The 12,473-nt window shown below is 39.4% G+C and overlaps 1 protein-coding gene across 6 annotated transcripts in view; it reads left to right on the forward strand.

Moving 5' to 3' along the window:
- The window catches only part of helz (helicase with zinc finger), a 274,742-nt gene that overhangs the window by 192,635 nt on the left and 69,634 nt on the right, over positions 1 to 12,473 (forward strand). For 5 of the 6 annotated variants that reach the window (XM_072558865.1, XM_072558867.1, XM_072558866.1 and 2 more), the window contains 2 exons: positions 6,258 to 6,309; positions 8,294 to 8,478. The exons of the other annotated variant lie outside the window; for it this stretch is intronic. In XM_072558865.1, the coding sequence (XP_072414966.1) occupies positions 6,258 to 6,309; positions 8,294 to 8,478 (237 nt within the window). The remainder of the gene's footprint in view (positions 1 to 6,257; positions 6,310 to 8,293; positions 8,479 to 12,473) is intronic. 6 annotated transcript variants of the gene reach the window in all.

The raw sequence follows: 12,473 nt of genomic DNA on the forward strand, positions 1-12,473 counted from the left end.
GCTCCCATCTTGAATAATGGTACCACATTGACTGTCCTCCAGTCGTCTGATACCTCTCATATGGCCAGAGAGGAATTCAGAATTATTGCCAGCATTCCTGTTATTTCCTCTGTTGCCTCACTTAACAGTCTGTGATCTATTTCATCTGGCCCAAGGTGTTTACTACTCAGAACTTCCTCTCTGTCTATTCTAATTTCTTTAAGTGTATCACAATCCTCCTTCCTGATTTCTTTACCTACATCACCCCTCTTGCCAATGAACACTGATACAAACTATTCACTTAGAGCTCAATCTTCATCTAACTGTTTAATTTCAATAGTTGGAACTGAAACTTGAAATTCAAGCTGTAACATGATATATACTTGGGTGTTTCTAGCTGTTTTTCTAATCACCCTGTTCAGAGATGTTGTGATGCACTTTTGAAGCGTGTAGGACTTGAACCCAGGACTCCTGGTCAAGTAGGGATGCTATAACTGCATCACAAGAGCTTAACTTGGCTGACAGCTGTTGATTGGATGGAGACTGTCAGCTCATCCCTCAACTGTTCATACTGATGCCAAGATTTAGGAAATGGACAAGGACGAGGAGTTTCTGATAATGGATTCTTGACAGCTTTGGTAGGTTATGGGGGTCAGTTAGCTTGGTTGGCAGCTCGGCCAGTTTGCAATGCAGAGTGATGTCAACAACATGAGTTCAGTTCCCACACCAACTGAAGTTACCATGAGGGACTTTCCTTCTCCACTCATCCACTAGTCATCTCTCTCAGAGAGCAGCCATAGCCGTAGGTTATGGTTTAGGAGTAGGAGGAAAACTCCTAGCCTATAGGAAGGATGTTGGAAACATGAAAGTGTTCAGAAAAGATTTACAAGGCTTTTGCCAGTGTTGGAGGGTTTGAGCTATAAGGAGAGACTGAATAGGCTGGGGCTGTTTTCCCTGAAACGTCTTGAGTCTGAGAGGGTGATCTTATAGAGGTTTATAAAATCATGAGGGGCATGAATAGCGTAAATAGACAAGGTCTTTTCCCTAGAGTGGGGAAGTCCAGAACTAGAGGCCATAGGTTTAAGCTGAGCAGGGAAGGATATATAAAGGGCAGCTTTTTCACACACAGGGTGGTATGAAGTGTCTGAGGAAGTGGTGGAAGCTGGTATGATTACAGTATTTTAACAGGCATCTGGATGGGTATAAGAATAGGAAGTGCTTAGAGGGATCTGGGCCAAATGCTGGAAAATGGGACTAGATTTATATAGGATATCAGGTTGACATGGACGAGTTGGACCAGAGGGCCTGTTTCCATGCTATGCTGTTTATCTGTATGACTCTATGTTTAACTGGCTTTAAACGCATATGCAAATACAGTCTGTAGAGGTGAATAAAGGATGAGAGCTCAAGAAAATATTTGGCATGTCATGTGCCTCAGATACTTGAAGGAGTTGATTAGATTAGATTCCCTACAGTGTGGAACCAGGCCCCCGCCCAACAAATCCACACTGATCCTCAAAAGAGTAACCCACCCAGACCCATTCCTCTCTGACTAATGCACCTAGTACTATGGGCAGTTTAGCATGGCCAATTCACCTGACCTACACGTCTTTGGACTGTGGGAAGAAACCGGAGCACCCGGAGGAATCCCATGCAGACATGGGGAGAATGTGCAAACTCCACACAGTCGCCTGAGGCTGGAATTGAACCTGGGACTCTTGTGCTGTGAGGCAACAATGCTAACCACTGAGCCACCGTGCTGCCCCAGAGTTGAAGAAGGATAAGAAGAAATGGGACACAATTGTTACCTATAAAGGGATTGACTTAAGTAAATTTCTTTCGAGTTGTTTTAGGTGCTGTGAAATCAGTGGAAACTGAGAGATTAACAAATCGATGAATGAAATGGCAGTTCAAGAGCTCAAAGAAGAAAGGAAAGTAAATGATGTGTTGATAGACAGTACCGAAAATTTAAGGGTGGATTTTTGGATGTGAAATATTGATGAACAGTTTTGAAGGTTTAGCACTGGAACGGTGTCAGCTCCCACAAGGACCAGAAGGACTAATTCAGTATCTGAAGTGGATTGGGATGGTGAGGAGGAGGGTGTAGTCAGTTGTCTGTGACAGAGATTAGTTCTGTTGAGGTATGATTACAAAATGGAGATGGAAAAGCAATTTCGAAGTGATAACAGTGTAGTGTAAGATAGTGGGACGTCATAATCAGAGTTGTGAAAGTAACAGGCACCTATGTGGAGAAGTTTTGCCTTCCAGATCTAGGAACAGCCGTGAGTTCTTTGGTCCTGTCCCTTCATCCTCAAATACAATCTGAATGGGGATGGGGGGATGTTTATAGTTTGCTATGGAAATGGGAAGCCTCATGTTGCCTCCACCCTGCAGGATTAGTTTATGCATAAGTATGCATACTGAGTTAAAGTGCAGTGGTCAGTACAGTAGTTGTGGGACCATCCCATAAGCAACAATAGGAATAACTAGACAGCTATTTCCAATGGCACAAATTAGGAGAGGTATGTTATGACATTGGAAGAGCATTCAAGCAAATTGACAGAAGTTCACCAGAGTAGAGCAAGTTTATTAGTACCCGTCAGTACTGTTAACTTAGATTAGGATCTCAGACTCTGAGCATTGGACTTCTTAATCAACTGACTCAGGAACTACAAATAATCAGCTGTTTGGAGCAGGTATAAATTCTGGCAGATAAGTGTAGACACCATCATTTAAAAAGGAATGTTCTACAGGTTAGATATTCCGTTGTTCTCTGATTTGTGGTACACAGGACATTAGAGCTGAAAATGTGTTGCTGGAAAAGCGCAGCAGGTCAGGCAGCATCCAAGGATCAATTGTAGATCAGGCAGCATCAATTGCAAGGTTTTCAAAATACACTTACTTTGTTACTACTGTTTGTACTAAACATTTGAGCCTTTTTTCAATGTCAAAACCAATTTATATTTCTACACTTAAACACTGTTGAGATGCCCTCTTCATTTATCCCAATTTGACCCTGTTAATATGTTACTGAGAGTGAAATTGTTTGAGACAGATTTAAAATTTTGTTCTTAACTATTTTGCCCTTGGAATGAATGCAAAAGGCCAAAGGGTTTTAGTTGTCTGCTCTGGAAGTCTATAAAGTGAGAGAAGTTTGATTTAAACTGTAGATTCCTACGTTTGGTGGAAATCATGGGTAGCCATCTTTGTTAATGATCCTAAGAATGTTAATGTTAACCTACGTGGATTTCACAGACATCTGTCATGAGTAGTGATTTGGTAAGTATGAACTTTTGAACATTACCATGTTTAATTTATTTAATAGAGCCTTCCCTAATCAAAACAAATAAAACAATAAATTGCCTTACACAATGTCTCCACAACCCTGGGACATTCGAAAGTACTTTACAGCCAATTAAGTATTTGAAGTGTAATCAATGCTGTAAATGTAAAGAATGTGCAGTTGACTTGTACCCAACAAGCTTCCAAAAGCAGCGGCGGGATAGTTGACCAGGCAACCTGTTTTATTGGTGTTGATTAACCCATAAATATTGGCCAGGAATGCTGGGAGGAGATAACCATATTTTCTTCCTTTAATATCATGAAATCTTTTACATCCATCTTGAAGACAGGGGTCTCCACTTAGATGCCACACTTGACTATGGTAGCTCCACCAGTGCAGGATTCATTCAGTCTCTGGAATAAGAGTTGATCTCACTGTCATCTAATAAGAGGCAAGAGTGCTTTCAATATCCGAAGGCAATTCTGTCATAACCTTCAATCCCTGTCTTGTGCAGTTTGCTCAGTTTAAAATAGAGTAAGTTTTAGTGCTGGCTAGAAAGGTTGATTTAAAAATAGGCTATAATTTCTTCAATCCCGAACATTAGTGATGAATGAAAGGAGTTATAGTAGATTTGGGTTTTGTCTTAAATAGAAGGCATTTTTGCATTGCCTTTGATTTACAGCACACCCCTAGGTAGATCCGGCCACCCTGAATTACTTTATGGCTTTAAGTGGAAAAAAAATGTTTGCGGAGCAGAAAGAGAGATTTGGCATGTGTGCCAGTTCTTAGCTATTGAAGTCCAAAACTGATCCCAGTGCTCTACAATCTGCTCATCATCCTGTCAACTTCTGTATCAAATATTTATTCTATTTTCTTTTCAAAGATGCAATGGCCTCTGCATCAGTCACTCCTTTGGCAAGTGACTCCTTTGTATTCATGTTCCTACAGCTTCTGCACAAAGAAATCTCCCCTATTCCCTCTCATTCTTTGATAATTTTACATTTCCAATAGCTTTTATAATCCCATGAGGTGCATTTTAGCATAAACTTGCCTCTTCATGGTAAGTTTTTTAATTAAAGTTGACACCAACTAAAATACTAGAGTACAATATAAGTTATGGGTCTCTTCTCAAGTGCTTTTGTGCAGGTGCAACGTTTTCAGAATTGTTATTTCTCCCATATACGATAAATTCCAGTTCATCAATGAAAGCTTAAATTCAATTCTCATTCTTTACTGCGTAGTAATGCTTACATTGATAATTAGCAAAAAGGCATGACTATAAGCTGATTTGAATTAGAGATAATATTTTGCATTACAGTGACAATTGTTCACTCTAGATTTGTGAGTTAAGATATTTTGCAATGATGTCACTACTAATTATTTACAACTGAGATTACATATAGTAGAATCATACAGTAGTTTCAACACAAGGAGGCCATTCAGCCAATTCTGTCTGGAAGATTAATTCCCAGTACATGCTTTTTTAAAAAGCGTGACACGCTGGCTAGTCAGCAGTCAATATGCCCTTGACGTATGGTATTGGTCAGCATTGCTGCTTAGCTCTTGGAATATAATTTTCAGACAGTTGAGATGTGATATCAGTACAGTCTGGGATCCATTGCTGTTTCTTATGTAATCCATTAGCTTAAATGATTAAGTGTGAAAATGTCTTTAAGGAATTCAGTTATCTCAGCACCTTGAGAGAAGTTGAAGTAGTACCTGATCTCTATTTTGCAACCAAGCCTTGAGCATTTTACTAGCTGAACAATCCACATTTCCAAACTTGCGACATTTCCACAGTGCTATGTTGGGCTGTATTAGGATTATGACATGAAGAAAATATTTCATGAGTTAACATTGCTTTAAGCAGGTGGATAGCACATGTGGAAAGGTCATCAGCCTCACGTGTTAATTGTCTTTTTGTATAGATGATGCAACTTGAGTATTTCCAGCAATATCTTTTGTCCAATTTCAAGAATCTACAGTATTTTGCTTTCATTCTAGTGCCAAATAAAGGTGCTTTTATGAATACAAAAAGTACTTTTAATGGCTAGATATCTTTACATCATACAAATAGCTTTTTGGAACCTGAAGATTAAATTTGACTTGCCAATGAAGTGTAATGGGAACATGTTGAAGGCAGTGTCATAAATAAGTGCATTTTTCTTCTTAATTTAAATACAGTTCAGACTGTACCTGTTATTTGAAAGATAAAAGACTAATTTTGCTTTTACTCCCTAATGGTTGCAAAATTGCAACTGCAGCTACCCTTTTGACCAGAGAAGCAAATGTGTGAATGTCTGAAAAACGAGAGCCAACATCCGGAAAATAAATGGACCTTCTAAAGGTGGTGTCCATTTGTGCCGCTTTCCAAATTTGGATTGTTCATGTTAATACCCAATGCACATCAATGTTGTGCTGTTTCATCTGACAACTGAAAACAAGCTTTTGAACTTGACATAAAAAAGAAAATATCTGCCTTCCCAGAACTTATGAAAGTTGAAGAAATTAACTATAGATATGTATGCTGGGTAAGAAAGGAGACATTCCCTCAACGAAATGAAGACTATAGCCAAGTGCTGAAATAAGGAAAGAATTTAGTCTTGCTACTTGTACACAGCAGTTGTGTTGTAACTCAGAAAGAGTGCAGTAAGTTGTTTTCACATCTTATGTTTGCAGTGGTTCATATATTTTATAGTTGTCAATAAATACTTTACAAAATTTCCTTTCTTCTAAAGTGAGTTTGATAACATAGCATGAGATTGTATTCAATCCAAATCCTTTAACTAGGTGATTCTTAATTCTCTTTTGTCATACAAATTTCCACAACAGAACAAGGAAAGGTAGTGAAAATTCCTGAATTTTTTGAGACAAAATCCTCTGACAGAACTGTTTTGAAATGGTTTTATGAAAATCTCCATTTATAACAGGCACTGAAGTGGACTTTATTATTAACCTCACAATAATCATTATGACCTTGTCATATTATTTGTAGAATAAAGGCCACCACCACAATCAGGGCGACCACTTTCCAACAGATGGATTTGGTAAGTTAGCTTTAAATGGTTATTGTCATTTCATAAAAATAAGGTATAATGACTCCCACTTCCCCATTATCATCCTGGGGTTTGGGGGGGTGTGGGGAGTTACCATCCACCAGAAACTGAACAGCACCAGTCGTAAAAATATTGTGGCTACAAGAGCAAATCTGAAATTAGGAATTCTGCAGCAAATACTCCTAAACTGAGTCTCCCAAACCCTATTCACTCTGCACATTGTACAAGGTAGGCGTATGATGGAATATATCCTACTTGCCAAAAAGTACAACAAATGCTTGACACCACCCAGGACAAATCGACCTGTTTGATTAGCACCACATCAACAAACATCTATTCCCTCCACCACCAATATACCTTAGCAGTGGCCTGTGCCACGAGATGCACTGCAGAAATTCACCAAGGCTTCTTAGATAAACCACAACCTCGATCATCTAAAGCAACAAGGTCAGCAGATATATGGGAATACCAGTCCCTGCAAGTTTCCTCCAAATCACTCGCCATCCTAATTTAGAAATATATATTGCTATTCTTGAGTGTTGCTGGCTTAAAATTCTGGAACTCTTTCTTGCCCAACAGTATTGTTAGCGTACGTACACCAAATGGACTGCAGTTGTTCAAGAAGCATTGCTCACTCTCACTTTTTCAAGGAGAAATAGAGATGGGAAAGACTTGCATGCCCAGTCAGCTGAGGCCTACATCCACTGGATGAATTTTTAAAAATCAAAACAAAACTAATTATGATTTGAAGTGCCATAACTGATACTCAAAACCAGAGAATTGGTTTGGTTTCAACAAAGTCGATAAAGTGCAGCACTTTGAAAAGTATAGGTCAGACAGCACCCGAGGAGCAAGAGGGTCGATGTTCTGGGCATAACTCTTCATCAGGATATCTTGATGAAGGGTTATGCCTGAATCGTCGACTTTCTTGCTTATCAGATGCTGCCTGACCACCTGTGCTTTTCTAGCACCACACTTTATCGACTCTGACTCTCCAGCATCTGCAGTCCTCACTATCTCCTAGGCTTCAACAAAGTAATAGTTTTAAATCTGAGTGTTAAAATGTTGTCTGATATTGAAAATATCTTGACCTCCATGTATAAAACATAGGGGGGAGAGCAGGAACTTTGCTTAAACTGATAGATATAGGTTTCCTATCAGTTGTGCTGTCAGTTATTGCAGATCATGATGAGCTGAATGACAAAAAGACCTATTTTAATATTAACTTCCTGTGTATACCTGGCCTGCTGTTTAAAATATCATAGTAGATATACTTTGCACTTTCCAGACTTTGTGAATACAGATAGTGCAATAGATAGGTACACTATAAGCATGTGAATATTTCCACCTCTTTCTGCAAGACACTTGTAGTCGAGTTTTGAGAAGATTTGTCGCTCAAGTTGAGGTTCTGGATGTAGGTTTGCTTGCTGAGCTGGTAGGTTTATTTTCAGACGTTTCACATTAACTAGCCACAAAACAACATGACCCTCTCTCACTAGTATCCTTACATACAGATAAGGAAACACACCACTTCGACTGGGACAGCACATCCATCCTTGAACAAGCCAAACAGAGACATGCATGAGAATTCCTAGAAGCATGGCATACCAACTGGAACTCTAACAACAAACACATTGACTTGGGCTTGATTTACCACCCCCTAAGAAAAAGAACAGGAAATGATATCTCCATATGAGATGACATCACCACAGGAAATGACATCACCAACCATCACCATACATATCAATAGAAAGCAGGAATCATTAGCAGTGCTTCATCCTGAAGTACACTGAAGATGTTACCTAGTGTGGTGACAGAACATCTGAAACTAATCCTTCCAGCTCAGCAAGCAAATCTACATCCAGAACAGTTGTAGGCAATTACAATATGTGAAGGCTGGGAAAACAAGACTAAGTTGGATTTTGTGTTTTGCTGACAATCTAGAATTAATTTATTCAAATTTAATGTTTTTCAGTTCAACCTAATCCTACAGTATTAATTGGGAATCCCATCAGAGCATATACTCCACCTCTTGGTCCTCATCCTTCCCTTGGTAAATCTCCAAGCCCTGTCCAACGGATAGATCCTCATACCGGTACTAGCATCCTTTATGTGCCTGCTGTCTATGGTGGAAACATGGTGATGTCTGTGCCTTTGCCAGTAAGTTTGTTTTAAAACCTGAATGGATCAAATGGATTTGTAATCAAAAATGTGAATTATTCTTCTATCTCTTTCTACAATTTTACCTTTTTATATGCTGAATTAATTTCAAACTCTATCAGTTATCAAAACGTTTACTGCAACATTCACAGCTGAATATATTTGTACAGCAATTGTTTGGTTGGGTAAATAGGCTTTGGATGCCTGAACTGAAGATATATTTATAATAAAATGCTTTTTAAAAGTCCAGGCAGTGTTGATCCTTATTTTGGATTCCACACGTTGGCCTCAAAGATTAACCATTTCTTTGAGCTGAGACTACCCCAGAAATGTGAAAGGTGGCAAATTGTTGAAGATTGCTGTGTAGAGCTGTCAATGGTGCTCTCAGTAGAAACCAGTGCAGTTGAAGTTTGATTCCTCACTAAGAAGGAATGAGATGTGAAGCCTGAGGATTAATCTGGAAAGCATGCTTTATAACAGACGTGAGGATGGATTGAATTGAGAAATACGCCCAAGTGAATTTCTGAGAAGTGCATTTCAAGTTGAAACGTGAAATGATTGGATGGAAATCAATTGTACAGTTACCCATTGAATTGGCCTGTCATACTATGTTTTCAATTTTGTTCATTTTTTTTTAAAAAAGGACCTCGTAAGTAGATTATTCAAATAGGCTCTCACCTGTCCTCTAAAATGTTGCCATCTACTGAAGGGATTTAAGTGAGATAATTTACCCTGGCATGCCCCATACCTCCAATTGTAAAATACATTTACAATTGGTCCAAAGCTTAACAATTTTAGATTGGAGTAAGTTCCAGATGTTTTCATTGACAGCGTGTCAAATATCAACTCTCTACTTTGACCAGTATTTATAGATTCTCTCATAAGGTGCCATGCAAAAGTTACTTTTATTTATTCCTGAGCTGTAGACATTGCCAGTTGGCCAGAATTTATTGCCTGGCTCTTATCACCTTTTGAGGAGGTGGTGTGAACTACCTTTTAGAACCATTTGGTGTAGGTACCCACAATACCATTAAGAAGGGAATTCCAAGGTTTTGATGCAGCAACAGTAAAAGAGCATAGATTATATTTCCAAGTCAAGGTGACAGTGGTTTGGAGGGGAAATATGATGATGTTCCTAAGATGGTAGAGTTTGTGGGTTTAGAATGTACTATCTAAGGTGCTTTAGTAACTTTCTGAAATGCACCTCCTCGATGGTGTACATTGCTGCTGGAGGGAGTGAATATTTGTAAATGTGGTGCTGTTTTGTACTGGATGATGTCAAGCTGCCAGAGTGTTGGTGGAGTTGTACTTATCCAGACAAGTAGGAAGCACGCCACCACACCCCTAACTTGTACCTGGTTTTGGAAAGTCACAAAGTGAGTTTCTCACTGCAGTATTCTGACTGGTCTTGTTGCCAGATTTAACCATTGAACCAGGTTCACGGCCTGAATACTTGGTTATGATGGAGTGGGGGATATGTCATGCCAAGAGTTAGCAGAATTGTACTCGAGCACAATCTGCAGTTGCACATAGCACCTCATGGATTGATCTTGATTTTTCTCCGATTTCTTTAAGGTTTCAACCGTTTAGCACAGTGGTGGTAGTGCCATAAACATGATGGTTAGTATCCTCAATGTGCAAATGGGAGTATTTCACTTCAACGACTCGTGTGGATTCTGTAGTTGTAATTCTTATTGATGGTTCAGGCAGATTGATGAGAATAAGGTCAATTCTTCTTGTTGGTTCCCTTACCACATCTGTTCAGCCAGTCTAGCAACAATGTCCTTTGTAAGACTTAACCAGCTCAGTCTGTGGTGATGCTGCTGAATCATTTTCTGTGTTAAACATTGAAGTCTGCACCCAGAGTACCTGCATGTCTGTGTTGCCATCAGTACTTCCCTCGAGTGGTGCTCAACAATAAGAGGTACTGAATCATCAGCTAAGGGTGGATGGTGTGTAGTAATCAACAGGAGGTTCCTTTCCCCAGGTTTGACCTGGCAGCATGCAACTTCATGGAGTCCACAATCAATGTTGAGGACTCTTAGAGCAGCTCTCCCCTGACTGTATATCACTGTGCCAGCACCTCAGCTGGGTCTGTCTTGCATGACAAGACATAACCAGGGATATAAATGGTGGTGTCTAGGATATTGTATGTGAAGTACAATTCCATGAGTATGACTGTCAGCCACTAGCTCCCCAGTGCTGGTAAGGAGAACTCTGCAAGATCCACAGAACTGAATTTACCATTGTCATTTCTGGTGGCTAGGTTAATGCTGGTCAATATCATTTCTAATTTGGGACTTTTCATTGGCTTGGATGACATTTGGATCACTTGCTAGTCCATTGCAGAATCAAACATATTGCTGTGGGTCTGGAGTCATTTGTAGACCAGACCAGGTAAGAACAGCAGTTTCTTTCCCTAACAGACATTAGTGAATCAGATGGAGTTTCAAAGCAATCAACAATGATTTTATTGTGGCCATTCAACTTTTATTTACTGGTTGTTTTTGCATTTAATTTTGACCATCTGCCAAGGTCATATTCAAATCAGTGTCCCCAGATCAGAGTCTGGATCAGTGTTCCTCGCTTGTGCATCTGTGTGCACAACCGCTTCAAGGGTCCACACTTGACCATGAGTGTGCCAATATTATTTGCAGCACTCACTTGCAGTTCCAGAGATCACTAGGTTTAGAAGTCAATGTAGAAGAAAGAAAAATTATTGGGAACATTGTTCTGGATTACTAATCCAATGACTATATCAGTACACCGTTGCTAAGTAAGAGTTCATGGTGTAAAGGGTAACACTAACATGGATGGAGGATTGGTAGGCTAATGGAAAGCAGAGAGTGGCACAAGTGTGTCACTTTGCTGGCTAGATCTAATGGATGGTGTGCCACAGGGGTCAAGTTGGATTCTCCATTATTTAAAATCCATGTACATGTGTGGATTAAAGGAATGATTGTACATTTGACGAGTTTGCTGATGAAACAAAGACAAATAGAGAAACACGTTGTGAAGAGGGTATAAGATGTAAGAATGTAAATAGGTCAGTGGATAACAATCTGGCATCTTGAGTATGATATTGGAACGTGAACTTGTCCACTTTCAGAAGAGTAGAAAAGGAGGATATTAATTAAATGAAGAAAGTGCAGAGTTCTGAGATAAAGAAAGTGATTATGAAGGTGAATGGAATTTATTGCAAGTGCAGTAGGGTACTAAGATGTGTGCTACAGTTATGTAAAGCATTGCTGATACCATATCTCTAGCACCATATGCACTTTTGGTCTCCTTACTTATAAAAGGATGTAAATGAATTAGAAGTAGTTCAGAAAATGTTAGCTCAACTGAATCCTGGAAATGTGGTGGATGTTGTCATCTTATGAGAAAAGGTTGGATAGGCCAGGCCTGATCTGTTGGAGGTTACAAGAATGAGAGGTGATCTTATTGAAGTATTTAAGATCATGAGGATGCTGGACAGTGTGGTTGCTAAAAGATTGTTTACTCTGGTGGGACAGACTAGAAAAAGAGGACAAAGTTTGAAACGGCTTGTCACCCACTAAAAATGGAAATGAGTTTTTTTTTTCTGGGGGGTCATGAGTCATTTAAATCATCTTTCCTGGAGAGCAGTGGAGGTGGGATCATTCAGTACTTTGAAGGTAGAGGTCGGTAGATTCTTGACTAAGAAGTCATTATTTATCTGGGGTCAGCAGGAATATGGTTTTGAGGCCCCAGTTGGATCAACCATGATCTTACTGAATTGTAGAGCAGGTTAGAGGGGCCAAATGGCCAAATTCCTATTCCTATTCCTATTCCTAATCCATATGTTAGAAAAAAAAATTGATTTGGAATTGAGTTTCAGTTTTATGGTGATTTGTTTGCTGAATTGCATCAACATGATTGAATTTAAAACTGGGCACTAATTACCTTGTCACTGTTGCGTATTGTCACTGGGGATAGAATTGTCATTTATTTTTGTACCCAGTGACACTTCTCAA

This window comes from Chiloscyllium punctatum, chromosome 39 (assembly GCF_047496795.1).
Source record: "Chiloscyllium punctatum isolate Juve2018m chromosome 39, sChiPun1.3, whole genome shotgun sequence".
Lineage (NCBI taxonomy): Eukaryota > Metazoa > Chordata > Chondrichthyes > Orectolobiformes > Hemiscylliidae > Chiloscyllium > Chiloscyllium punctatum.